General features: G+C 46.7%; 1 protein-coding gene and 1 long non-coding RNA gene across 9 annotated transcripts in view; one reads left to right on the top strand and one right to left on the bottom strand.

Moving 5' to 3' along the window:
• Positions 1 to 4,059: 4,059 nt before the first annotated feature.
• LOC150046490 (uncharacterized) lies at positions 4,060 to 11,061 on the bottom strand. Its single transcript, XR_016539699.1, has 3 exons — positions 10,810 to 11,061; positions 9,737 to 9,786; positions 4,060 to 4,402 (listed from the first exon to the last, which is right to left on the bottom strand). It is a non-coding gene; the product is annotated as an uncharacterized LOC150046490 (long non-coding RNA).
• A 46-nt stretch (positions 11,062 to 11,107) lies between these two features.
• The window catches only part of Gabpb1 (GA binding protein transcription factor subunit beta 1), a 49,374-nt gene continuing 46,454 nt past the window's right edge, over positions 11,108 to 14,027 (top strand). For 2 of the 8 annotated variants that reach the window (XM_090358424.1, XM_090358432.1), the window contains exon 1: positions 11,550 to 11,589. In XM_090358424.1, coding sequence (XP_090214550.1) covers positions 11,566 to 11,589 — 24 coding nt within the window. In that variant the 5' untranslated portion in view covers positions 11,550 to 11,565. Of the gene's footprint in view, positions 11,372 to 11,454; positions 11,590 to 12,886; positions 12,974 to 14,027 lie in introns of those variants that run through there. The other 6 variants (XM_090358431.1, XM_090358425.1, XM_090358427.1 and 3 more) reach the window with 6 other exon arrangements.

Raw genomic sequence — 14,027 nt, forward strand, 5'->3', positions numbered from 1 at the left:
TTAATTATTCCCTACTCTCGGACTTTACAATCCAAAGAAGGATCTTTCTAGATCCTACCGAACTTATAAATTTGCCATGGAAACAAATGTGTAGGTGGAGCCATTTGTAGCCATTCCTGCAGGGTGACTGGCTGCTTCGATTGCATAAGCAACCCTTTTTTTTTTTTTGCCAGTCCTGGGCCTTGAACTCAGGACCTGAGCACTGTCCTTGGGCTTTCTCAAGGTTAGAGCTCTATCACTTGAGCCACACCACTACCAGCTTTTTCTATGTATGTGATACCAAGGAATTGAATCCAGGTCTTTGTGGATGCTAGGCAAACACTCTACAACTAAGCCAAACTCCCACCAACCTCTCCTCCCCTTTTAAAAAGTAGTTTTGGGTGTGTTGCTACAGGAGTAGCAAACAAATTTCAGATCCTGAACAAATTCTGAATTCTACTAATGGAACTACAATTCCTTCAACATTGTGTTTGCTGATGTTTTCAGATAGGCTCTCGCAGTGTAGCCAAAGCTGGTCTCAAACTTGTGATCTTCTGGAGTGTACTGCTATATCTACATTCCCTCAATTTAAACAAATATATTTGTTACTGATCCTAAAAAGGTACTCTTGGGCCAGGAGTTTGGCATAGCGGTAGAGTGGCACAAAGATCCAGGTTTAATACATACTACATACATAGAAAAGCCGGAAGTGGTGCTGTGGCTCAAGTAGTAGAGTGCTAGCCTTAAGAAAGGACAGTGCTCAGGTCCTTTGTTCAGTCCCCAGAACTGGCCAAAAAACAACAAAAAAAGAAACAACTCTTTTTTGAGCAATTCTACCTGTGGGAACTGAGATGTGATAAACTTTGACCTTTCTTGCTTTTGCTATTTTTCAGGTAGGGTCTTGGAGTTTTTTTGCCCCCCTGGAGCAGGCAGTTATCAAAGATAACAGAGATCAAATATGCAGACCACCTTGCTAAGGGATAGAATCTTACCAAACTTTGCTCCACTCAGGCGATCCTCCAGATTTGTCTCCTGACTAACTGGAATAACAAGCATGAGCCACACATGTAAATACACAAGAAAACAAGATAAGACAAGATACCTATGCCAGCACCAACTGAAATATGAGGTTGGAAAACCAATGTCCTCTTACTAGCTAATGACTAATCTGCAGGGGTAGGGAAAGAGTTATCTTTTATGCTCTGCTATGGAGAAATCAAATATATCTTAGGTCTAGTATTAAAGGGTGTATCTGTAAATGAGAATAGTGTTAAGCATTACACATACAGGCTGGAGGGAAAAAACCTGGAAAGTACACAGGCAGTAAAAAAGGAGATTAAAAAAAAAAATGGAGATTATCTAGGTGCTGGGAACTGGAAAACAGCAATGGTTAAAAAAATGTTTTCAAGGCTGACACTGGTGATTCAAAGTCAGCCTGGAGATGGAAAGTTCCTGAGACTCTTATCTTCAATAAACTACTAAAAAAGCCCAAAGGTGGAGGGCAGGTTCTAGTAGTAGAGCATTCACTTTCAACAAAAGCCACTACGGTATAGGGCCCAGATCCTGAGTTCAACCCCCTAGTCCAGGAAAGAAAAAGAAAAAAACCTTTCAGTGGGGGTGATTCTGTGATCCTGGCTACTCAAGAGGCCAAGATCCAAGGATCAAGGCAGCTTGAGGAGACAAACCCAACACTCTTACCTTTACTTACTAGCAAAATGCTGGAAGTGGAGTTGTGGCTCAAGTGGTAAAGCTAACCAAGAGTGTGAGGCCTTCAGTTCAAACCCTATAACTGGCACCAAGAAACAATACAAAAAACAATCCACCTTCAGAAGCCTTTTGACCCCAAATACATACAGTATTCATCTGTGAATCTAAAAATAATATCTATGTGTGTGTACTACACACACACACACACACACACACACACACAGTAAAGAACCAGTGAATTCATTTATAGGGGAGAACTTTTAATAGCACAACTAGCATAATACCTTTTCATAAACCTAGTAGGGAAATCTTTATTGACTGTAGTGGATTACCCTATATCTTAACATGGCATGGCTGCTTTCCAAAGATGTGTCATCAGCAGGTATTTCCTTTCATTCCAAATTTTAATGACTTTGGCTGGGAAAAAACACATTTTCTTTGGATTCTGTGACTAAAACTGCTGTATTCACAGAACAAAATTACCTAACATTCCAGTATTACCAAAGTAAGATTCCCATCATTAGGTGACTATAGGTAGGGAGAGCCATTGGGATAGTTTTAAGATCACTTGATCATACAAAATCACAAGCATGTCTGTTCATTATGATCTTTCCGGCTTTAATTGTGTCTAAAGAAGTTTCAAACATTATGTGGTCAAAGATAGCTTTATAAAGTATGATACCAAAAAAAAAAAAGCACAAAACACATAGAATACAAGATCCAAATTTTTATTAGATTTAAGACAATTAAAATGGGTCAGCTAGGTTGCTGTTTCTAAATTTTCACCCTTAATTTCTGTAAATGCTTTGTACAGACCAGTAACAAAGACTCCGCAGACTGGCTCCAGTTCAGAGCCTAGACTTTTGGTGGAAGTATTCTAGAATGCTGACAAAAACTAAGCCTCTGATTTTTTTTCTTTTTTCAATCCTGGGGCTTGAACTCAGGGCCTGAGCACTCTCCTTGGGCTTTCTCGCTCTACTACTTAAGCCACAGCACTGTTTCTGGCTTTTTCTATGTATGTGGTACCAATGAATCGAACCTGGGACTTTGTGTTATGCTAGACAAGCACTCTACCACTAGGCCAAACTCCTAGCCCAAGTCTCTGAATCTTTTGAGATGAAGCCAAAGTTGAAAAGTTGCTGTTGATCTCGGACACCAGATGGCCACCTAGAGGCCTCTTTCTAGCTTTAAACATGATACTGCCCTGGCTCAGAAAGGAGCCATTGTCTACCTGTCTCCAGAGTAAAATTCCCATCCTTTATCTTGGTATCCAAGGTCTCCTGGCCTGATTCCAAACAAGACTATTCTTTATTTCCTGCAGAGTTGGGGGGACCCAGCGCCTTGTATTTACAGAGCAACTGTTCTACCCAGCTCTTCCAGGCAACTGACTTTCTATTATTCTGTTATACTAGACTGCTCGGTCCAATATGTATTTTATTAACTAGCTCCCCTTGATCATTTAGGAACTCATACCATGATAAACTTAGGTAAAGGTTTTGTTCTCCTTCTACTAGAAAGTGCTGGCCTAGAAAATAAATATGTGAACCTAGTTACCACTATTGATTCCTCTTTCCCTTACTCTTCAGTTATGTTCACAAGATAAGGCAAGTCTAATCACAAAACATACCCTGGAAAAAATCCATGGGCTTTATCTCCATCATTGTTATCTTTGTCCTTTCATTCCTTAAAACTCTACTAGGGCAGGGCTGGGAGTTTGGCCTAGTGGTAGAGTGCTTGCCTAGCATGCATGAAGAACCGGGTTCAATTCCTTGGTACCATATTCATAGAAAAAAGCTGGAAGTGGTACTATGGCTCAAGTGGTAGAGCTCTAGCCTTGAGAAAAGTCCAAGGGCAGTGGCCCTGAGTTCAAGTCCCATGACTGGCAACCCCCCCCCCCCAAAACTCTAGGGGCTGGGAGTTTGGCCTAGTGGTAAAGTGCTTGTCTAGCATGCACGAAGACCCGGGTTCAATTCCTCGGTACCACATACATAGAAAACAAAAAACAAAAAACGCCAGAAGTGTTGCTGAGGCTCAAGTGGTAGAGCTCTAGCCTTGAGAAGGTCCAAGGACAATGCTCAGGCCCTGAGCTCAAGCCCAGGGCTGGCAAAAACAAAACAAAACCTCTACAAGGGCTTGATCATAACAAGACTGAATGCAGATCCCACTCCTACCACCACCATCCCTTCCACAACAATCGTCCTGTTTTCAGGCCTTTACTGTTACACTCTCTGGTTTCACATATGCCTCAACTTCTTCCCAGTCAAGTCTTAGCTCAGAGAACATCTTAGAAAGGCCAACTCTGACCAAATACCAGAATTTTGTCTGTTCTCAAAGACAGACTTTAGTCCAACACTTTATGTGAACTGTTCTGTGCAGAACAGGGCCCAATGTGGGTGCTCTTCCAACAGCTGAACGGATGAAAACCCAACTGCTAACTAGCCATCTCTGTCTTAACTCATAGCAATATATGACCAAGACCAAAACCTTCCTCCTTCCCAGTTTCTGATCTCGGTGAAGACATCACCACCCTCCAAGCTGTCCACGGCTGCATCTTTCTCATCTCCCTCTCAGTCACTCCCCAGCCTGTCCCCCCTGCCTCTAAGATGCATAGCCACTTTCTTCATTGCTCTGTAATATTACCTCAGCCCAAGATATTATTTCCTCACAGAAGACAAGTATCTCCACAAGTGTTTGCCTTGAATTTCTGTGAAGTCACCTGTAAAAAATGCAAATTACATTGTATAATTTGCTTAAAAATCCCTCACTGGGATTGCATATAGAGATTCCATTCTTGAATACTTGTTTGTTAAACCTGACATTTGAAGCATGTTGTTAAAAAAAAAAAAAATCCCTTTGGCTCTCAATCTGAATTCTCCCATCCCCCACCCAAATCCTGGGGCTTGAACCATGGGATATGCTGGCTAGAAAAGTCTGTGAGACTCTTGTCTTCAGTTAACTACTCAAAATGCCAGAAATGGAACTTGCTCAAGTGGTAAAGCACTAGGCTTAAACACCAAAGCTCAGGGGGAGAGCCAAAGCCAAGTTCAAGCCTCATGGGTATAAACATGCTTGGTCATACACATATACAACTTCTACTTCAACAATTTCTTCAATCACCTGAAGCAATAAAGTATTATTACATGATGAGTGATCAATATAGGCTCAAGGCCTTATTCAGCATTAGACCTGTCAGGCTGCTTGAAGGAGCAATGGAGGCAGCAGCAATCAAGAGGCACAGGCAAAATTCTAAGCAAAACTTTAGGGGTGGCCTTGGGTCATGTTATATGGAATGCAGGAATTAGAAGAGGTATGTTCTGAGATGTCCAAGGAGGCTGATGCTACTGGAGCGGGGATTTTTTTTTTTGGCCAGTCCTGGGCTTGCGCTCAGGGCCTGAGTGCTGTCCTTGGACTTTTTCAAGGCTAGAGCTCTACCACTGGAGCCTCAGCATCAGTAAGAGGGGACAGCCATATATATTAGCTCAAAAGGGCTGAGGCCAGGTGGCCTGATGGGGCACTTCTCTGACGTGAGCAAGGGTGAGAGGTAAGAGGTGGTGCAGGCTAGAAGAACTTTGGAGTTTAGTGAGATGAGCTTTTAAATGTAGTTGGGTTTTTCAGCCTTACCAGAAGTCAGAGGGCTGTAGGGAATGTGAAAATTCTACTTAATGCAGAAGGCCTCAGCTGTGAGCTGGGTGATTTCAGGAGCATTATCAGACTGGAGAGAAGTGGCAACACCAAAACTGGGAATGACTTCTGAGGATACAACAGTGGCAATAGTGGTGCCATCACACAGTGTACCACTGTGAGGCATTATTTAGTCCTCTTGTGTAGAGGCGTATCTTGAAATCAATTTGCCAGTCCTGTCCTAGATCACGGCCTTAGGCTTGATGGGTAGGGAAGGAGCATTTTTGACAAAGGGGACAAGCACGGACAATAGATTCTAGAAGTCAAGACAAGTGGGGATGAGTGTAAAGTAAGTGAAGCAAGGGTTTAAAGACTGTGTGGAAAGAGCTGTGAATGTCAGTAAGCAATGTTTGGGAGGAGGTATAACCTGTTAAGAATGAACCAGCCCTCCCCTAAATAATTGCTCCCTGGGTGGTGAGATCACAATGCTTCTAAGGAGAGTATGTAGGAAGAAGAGTTAGAAAAGTAAAAAGCTAGGGAGCTAGAGGGGCATGGATTGGGCTTTGAATTTAGCTGTCCTGTCTACAAAATTTATTTCCCTTGGTAATGCAATCTCCGAGGGCCTGGTATCCTTTACAATGGAGGACTGCAGCCTACAAGGGTAGTTTGGCCAATTGCAGAAGAGACTTAATAGATCCCCTTGGGTGGTCAGCAATCCTCGCTCCAGTCAGATGGTTGCACAAGAGTGGAGAATGTAGAAGGCATACTGAATCAGTGTAGATTTTAATACTTTTCCCCTGTGCTGATGTGAAGGCCGGGTAAAAGCAGTAAGTTCTGTCTGTTGAGAGGTGGTGCAAAAGGGCAGAAGTTTAGCCTTGATTATTGTGGTGTAATCCATGATAGCATAGCCCGATTAGAAGACACGCTTAGAAAGGGCTGTAGCATAGTTGTCGTTGAACCCAGGGTGGTGAGCCTCGGAGACAAGTTGAGAATGACCGTGAGGAAAGGGCGAGAGAAAAGAGATCAATGACCTCAGATCATTGTGAGCAAGGTAATAGGGAGATTTTGAGAGATGAAATAGTTGTAGGTTGGAGGGCGGGAGAAGAGGTGGCTTTATGTGACAGGACATCCTGGAGGCAGTGGGGGGAATGGATGCTGCTGGCCAAAAGTGAATCTGGAGCTCTCAGTGACAATACTATAGGGCCTGGAGGTAAGGCACCCACCCTCTGCTGGATATATATCCTATTGTTTAGTCAGGTATGCCACTAGGGCTAAGGAACCCAAAACCTCCTGCAATGCCTTATGACTCTGTAAAATAGAGAATAAACAGTAATGATGGGGTAGGCAGAGTAAGGGGAGGGGCTTAGCAAAGTGCCTTTTTGAGCATGTGCAAAGAGGCTGAAATAGGTTTTGTGGGGCATAAGGCATTAGAATGGTTACTCCAAGATGCCTTCTGGAGGGGCTTAGGGAAGTGGGAGAAGTTGGGAATCCACAGATTACGATAGCCTGTCAGCCCCAGGAAGGAAAGAAGCTCTGATTTAGAAGTCGAAGTAGGGAGATTAGAGAGGAGGGATTTGGGTCTGTTATAATAAAGGGGTAGTGGGGTGAGGCAAAAGCCTAGGAAAGTAACAGATTGGATGAAAAAACTTGGAGACAGGTCAAAGGGTAAATCAGCAGCAAGAGCCTGGCCAATGAGCTGCTGGGAACGACTGTCTGAATCTGTCTAGATGAAAGCAAAAAGGTCTTGACGTTGAGAATGTAGGGGAACAATAAAGAAACCATTTTTTTTGGGGGGGGGGTCATGGAGCTTGAACTCTGGGCCTGGGCGTTGTCTCTGTGCTCTTCAGTTCAAGACTAGGGCTCTACCACTTTGAACCAGAGCGCCACTTCCAGTTTTCTGGAGGTTAATTGGAGATAAGTCTCATGGACTTTTGTGCCTGGGTTGGCTTTGAACTGTGATTCTCAGATCTCAGGAAGGATCAGGTGGTTGATGGGCGGTGCAGGAATGGGTGTGAGGTGGAAAGAGAGGCTGTGAAAGAGCAGATGGAGCAGAAGGTGAGTTTTGAAAGGATGATAGAGGGCAGGAGAGACTGAAGTGGGGTTGGGGAGGGAATGTGGAAGGGGAAAATGCTCTGTGTGGTTGAACTGCAGATCTGCACTGGTGAGGTGGGCATGAGGAAGTTTAGGTTTTGAGTGGGCCAAAGGATTTGAGGAATACAGAATTGATAAAGAGGATAGGATTGGAGATGGAAGAAAGCCTTAGCATAAGCTTTGCCATTTTGGTAACAGAGGTTATCCAGACCTGTAAGGATATTAAAGTTAAAGGTACCATTTTCAGGCCATGGACACCCACTGTTCAACTGGTATTGAGGCTATGTCGCATTACAATAGAAAATGAGCCTCTTGGGTTTAACATGTCTGAGAGAACAAAAAGACAACCCAAAAGGGTGGTCTGAGGCAATTTAGATTCAGATGTACCCATTTTAGGCTGAGGGTGGCAATTGAGATCCTGGCTAAGAAATCCTCTGTTGCTCTGGGCATTCCCAGGAACATGGAAAGACCCCCAGGAAAAGGACAATGTGTCAAAATGTCGTCACTCCGTGAGACAAGTCAAAGAAGGCATCCTCAGCCAGGTGCCTGGTCTTTTGAGGATGAAAGTGGAGGCAGGGAAGCTTGTAGAGGTCAATGCTCATCCTTACAGGTCTGAATGTGGGGCATGTGAAAGTCTGAAATGGCTGTCAGCAGGGTTAATAAGGTCGCTCACTTGCTCAGAAAAGATTTGGGAGGAGAGCCAGAGGCCAATCAACCCTCTGGGGGAATCATCCACACCCAGACCACTTGCTCCTCCCGAGTATTGGCACCAAAATGTAACGAATACATGCTCAAGGCTTTACTGAGCCTTAGACATTGTTGGGCTGCTCCAAACAGGAATGTAAGCACAGCAGTGGTCAACAGATACAGGCAAGATTTAAGCAACATTTTAGGGGCAGTTCGGGTCATATTATAGGGACTGCAGGGATTAGAAAATAGACTTGTTCAGAGATTTGCAAGGAGACTGATGCAACTGGAGCTGGGATCTGGGCATCACACTGAGGAAAGAAATGGAACAGAATTGGGGAAATGGACACTTCACAGATTTTTGTAAACAGGAAGAGATGCAGGGCAGGCCCTTAGGGGATTGCCCAGGGTCTAGGAGCCAAATCCAATATCTTATACTATCTTACTACTATTCTCATCAGAATTACAAAATGGTAAATAGGGCTGGGAATGTGGCTCAAGTGGCAGGTAGAATGCTAGCCCTGAGCAAAAGAAACTCATTCCAAGGACAGTGCCCAAGTCCCGAGTTAAAGCCCCAGGACTGACAAAGTAAGTAAACAGGATCTATTAATGGAGAGAGAAGACAAGCTTATGGACTTCATTTAAGCTTGTCATCTCCTGTATTAAAATTTTGCTGTCTTAGACATTCCCAAGTTCTAGATACATACAATATGTCAAACAAGTTAGGTTCAGATCCTGTTAAAACAGTTATCCAGCCTGGAGCTGGTGGCTCATGCCTGTAAATCCTAGATCTTCAGGAGGCTGAGATCTGAGGACTGTTGTTTGGAACCAGCCCAGGAAAGTCCCTGAGACTCTTATCTCCGATAAACTACTCAAAGAAAGCCTGAAATGGTGCTGTGACTTCTGTGGTAGATCGCTAGCCTTGAGCATAAAGAGGCTCAGCAACAGGGTATTGGCCTTGAGTTCAATCTCCAGGACCCACAAAAACAAAAAGTTACCATGTGTGGCTGGGCAAAGTGGCTCACACTTGTAATCCTAGCTACTCAGGAAGCTGAGATCTGAGGATCAAGGTTCAAAGCCAGCCCAGGCACAAGAGGATCTATGACTTTTATCTTCAATTAACCTTTAAAAAACAAGAAGTGGGGCTGTGGCTCAAGGGTAGGGTGGTAGCCTTGAGCTGAAGAGCTTAGGGACAGTGCTCAGTTCAAGCCCCATGACACACACGCACGCACGCAAAAAAAAAAAAAAATTACCAAGTGTGCCTTCGCAAATAACACCCAAGTAGGATTAATATAAACTTTTCTAGGCATACTAATGTTTCCAAATAAACCCATTCTACTTTTAAGACTAGATTACAGGCAGGTGAGGTGGCTCACACCTATAATCCTAGTACTCAGGAGGATGAAAATCTGAGGATCACTTCAAAGCCAGTTCAGGCACTAAAGACCTAAGACCCTTATCTCCAATTATTCACTAGAAAAAGTGGGGCTGTGGCTCCAGGGGTAAGATGGTAGCCTTGAGCTGAAGAGCTCAGGGACAGCATCCACACCCAGAGTTCAAGCCCCAAGACTCACAAAAAGAAAAAAAGAAAAAAGATTGGATTATAGCACAACAGTCTTGACATCCCGGCATGGAAAGCACGAATCCATACCTTCAGAAGTGACAGCACTCCAAAGGGATTCAGCAAGCACTTATTAGGATCTGTGAAGGAGACAGCAACATTAAAATGCTTTAAGAAAAATAAGTAAATAATGCGGCTAGGAGTGTGGCCTAGTGGTAGAGTGTGTGCCTAGCATCATAAAGCCCCAGTTTCGCTCGATTCCTCCGTGCAACAAAACACAGAAAAGGCCAGAAGTGGTCTAGAGCTCTGGAGAAAGCTCAAGAACTGGCAAAAAGAAAAAAAAGAAATGTAGAGAAAGACATGGGAAGGGGTATCAATGTTCAACAAGTAGTGTACCCACTGCCTGATGAATGTAACAGTAATTCCTCCTATATATACATCATCCCGACAATAAAATACAATTAAAAAAAAAAACAAAACTAAGCCCGGTACGGGTGTGTCAAGCCTGTAATCCCAGCTACTCAGGAAGCTGGGATTGGAGAGGATCAGAACTCCAGGCCATGCCAGGCGGACAACTCCACCACTTTACTACTGAAGAGAGAGAAATGGAGCTGTGGTTCGAATGGTACAAGCCCCGAGCCTAACAAAGCTGAGCAACAGCACCTAGGCCCTGAGTTCAAGGCCCCTGGACCGGGCACACACACCAGGGGGGAGGGAAATAAAAAAAAAAACAACTCAAAAAAGCTTACAGAAACAAAGGTGGATATCTTCATTCACTGGCCTGACAGCCGCATACCCGGCCTGTGCAACAGGAGAGCCACATCCTAGCTCCTGGCTGTGCCTAGGATTCTGCTGGGGGCTCCATACACAGCGTCCTCCCCCCCACGCCCTCCTTCTCCTCCTCCCCGGGTCTACCAACCATCATCTCGGAAAACACGCGAAGAAAAAGTCACAACCATCCAACCCCGCCTCATTCAGGAAGAGGCGGCGCACACCGGCCTGACCCGGCAGCTCCACCACGGCGCACATGGCGCGAACCTTGCCCGCCACCCCCGCCCCGCCCCGCCCCGCCCTCACCCTTCCTGTTTACTGCGCAGGCGCCGCTCTGGTCCCGCCTCCCCTCTCAACCCCACCCCGTCCACCTTCCCTCCCAAGTCCTCCACCTCCGTCGGGACTCGCCGGGGGTTTCCGCGAGTAGATCATTCCGCCGCTGGCCTTTGTGTGTAGCGCGGCCGACTTTAAAAAAAAAAAAAAAAGAGGCCTATTTCCTTTCCTTCCCCCCCCACCCCTCCACGGTGACCTCCTAATAAATAAAAACCACCGAAGAAAACCAGATTCTCTCCTTCCTTCAGACAAGGATGGGGTGGGGGGGGGCGGGAGGGAAGCAGCGCGAAATGAAGCGCTGTGCGGGAGGTGCGGAGGGAAGCGGCGGACGCAGCGGGCCCGCGAGGCCGGGAGGGATGCTGGGAGCGCGCGCGCGCGCACACACACACGCACGCACGCCGGCCGCGTGTCCCTCCGCGCGCAGCCCCGGGGACTTTTCGGTGTGGGGATTTTTTTTTTTTTTTTTTTTGGAGCACCGAACCAGACGCGGCATTTTTTTTTTTTTCAGAAGAAGGACGGGGTTGGGGGGGGGGGAGTGAAAAAGAAAAAAAAAAAAAAGCGCCCGGGTGCAAAAGTTGAAAGGCTTTCTGGTTGTAACGAGGCTGCGTCGAGACCGGCTGGGTACGCGCGGTGTGCCTCGGTGGTCCCCGTCCTCCTTTCGCTCCCTCGCTCTCTCTTTCCTTCCCCCCGCCTTCGCCCGCCCTCCCTCCCCTCTCTCCCTCCCCGCAGCACCTCCCGCCGCTCCCCCGTCGCCGCTCGCTCCCGAAGCTTTTCCAGGTCAGTGCGGGTCTGTGTAAGGGCCCTGTTACCACCGGATGTGGAAGTTGATCTCTTCGCTGGTAAAAAATAATTCCACTTCCCCCGGAACCCAGATCATCCCCGCGATTTCCTGTTGATTGCATTAAGGCGCCGGGTTTCCGGGGCTCCTTTGGTGGGGTGGGGGGTGGGGGGGAGAAGCGCGGCGCCCCCCGCTTCTGTCGTCCGGCGTGGAGTGGGGCGGGGGGGGGGGAGATCGTCGACCGGGGTCGGCCTAGCCGCGCCCCGCTCCGCCGCCGCTTTGTCCGCCGAGCACCCCGGCTTCTGGGAGGGGCGGGCGAGCCGCGGCGGCGTTGATGGTGGTGGCGGTGGCGGCGGCCGCCGTTTCCCTTCGGTGTTTGAGGGGAAGGGGTCGCGCGTTTTTCTCGGGGTGGTGGTGGTCGGGAGGGGGTGCGGCGGCCTCCTTTTCAAGCGGGTGTGTTGGTGTTTGGTCTCCGGTGACCCTCGTACCCCGCACCCCCCCCCCACCACCACCTTCCACCTCGCTCCCCGAATGGCAGCGGCGGCGGAGGCCTCGGCGGGAGCCGGAGCTCCGGGCGCTGGCGCACGGGACGGCGGGGGACGCCGTGGGCGGGAAAGGGAGAGGAGAGCTCGGCCGGCGCGCCCGGGACTCCCGGGGCCACCGGACCCCCCCCCTCTTTTGTCTTGAATCGGCCTGCCACGCCGGGGTCCCCGGAGATGGGCCCAAGGGAAGCGCTCGGAACTCCGGATCGAAGGGAGAGTCCGGTGTCCCCGCGTCCCGGGCCCCGCCTGGGTCTTCCCCCGACCCGGCCTTCCCGGCTGGGGACTTCGGTGTAGAGCGAGGAGGGGGGGGGGGGATCTTGGTAAATTCTTGGATGCATGGGGCTTTTTTTTATTTCTTTTTTTTGTTTTTCTCCCCTCCACCCCCCATGGCTTGGGAATCTATCTCTAGGCTTTGGGGAAAGGAGATTAAAAAAAGTTGCAATTTTTTTTTTGTCTTTTTTTTTTTTTTATTTAGCTTGGTTATCCTGGGCGGGGGAGAGGGGGGTGGTTCCCCCTTCTCCTCCCCGTCCCTGGCCAGAGCTCATCCGTGGGTTTGGTTTCAACTTAACCCCCCCCCCCTCCAAACAACAACAACAACAAAGTGTGTGGAATCCAGCGTGCTTTAGCACATTGCACACTGAAATCGGAGGAATAACACAGGCCCGGACTGTGTGTGTGTTTTCTTGCCAACACTTTTGTTTCTCCTGGGTTTTTAAATCTGATTGGACTTGGGCAAGCGCTCATCTGCTCCAAAGGCAGGGGCCCAGCACCGTGCTGCTGCTGTTGGGGAAGGTGGGGGGGTCTGGGGAGGAGGAGAAGTCTTGATAATGTGCAAAAAAAAAAAAATGTTTCTTTTCGTTCGCTGTTTTCCCGGACCCCCTGATTTTGCTGTCTTCAGTCGAGGCAAGTTGTACATTTTCACAAAATGGAATTCGCATCCACACACAATCTTTAGTGGGAGTCTGTAAACGAGCAGTCTAGAAAGCTGTCACCCCCTGAATTTCTCAGGCAGAACTTGGTTCGTGGTCTGATGATTTTTTTTTTTTTTTAAACAACCCATAGCTTTGTTGAAATTTCTCACCAATACAGTTTTAGTCACTTCCACTTTCGGGCTTTGAATTTAAGGAAACTAAAGACCGTTTTTGGTTTTTTTTTTTTTTTTAATTTTTAAAGTCATTTAAAAAAAAAAAAACTGAACTAAAAGTTGGCTACAGGAGTAACATACCAGGCAAGAGTAACATTGCTTTTCATTGTGCAACTTTTTTTTTTTTTTTTTTGAAGTCAGAATCTCAAAAACAGCCCACTCAGGCTGGCCTTGCACTCCTGATGGTATCATGGAACTTTTACATACTTGGTTTAATTGAAGATAGCTAGATTCTTAAGCTTACTTCTGCCTTGATTTCTTCTTGTAGTGGTATCATGTCTCATCACCTCTGGAAAAATCCACTTAACACTTTTTTTTAATATAGAAATGTGTCATCCTGCTTTGTGTAAGTCATCAGGATATTATGCAAGGCACACTACAAATAGGAATAAAAAAGATGATTCCTACCTCCCTCTCCCCCCACATCCCCCAGGTTCTAACTTTAAAAATGGCAATTTTCGGGCCTGGAGTGTGACCTAGTGGTAGAGTGCTTACCTAGCATGCACTAAGCCCTGGGTTTAATTCCTTGGTTATTACATACACGGAAGTGTTTTTGTGGCTAAAGTGGTAGAGCAAAAGAAACTCAGGGACAATGCCCAGGCCCTGAGTTCAAGCCCCAGAACTGACTGGGGGGAAAAAAATGGAATTTTAGGTGACTTAAACAGTATAGGTAAGGATTTATAATATACCTACGTAATCTAGAGATTGGGAAACTTTTTTGAAATCCTTTTGTCACAAAATGAACTCCACTATGTAAAGATTTGTGTGTGTTATCTTTGAAGTGGACAGGACACTTTTCAAAACTTTGTTTGA

The sequence above is a fragment of the Megascapheus bottae genome, chromosome 25, assembly GCF_031878675.1.
Source record: "Megascapheus bottae isolate mThoBot1 chromosome 25, mThoBot2.hap1, whole genome shotgun sequence".
NCBI classification, from domain to species: Eukaryota; Metazoa; Chordata; class Mammalia; order Rodentia; family Geomyidae; genus Megascapheus; species Megascapheus bottae.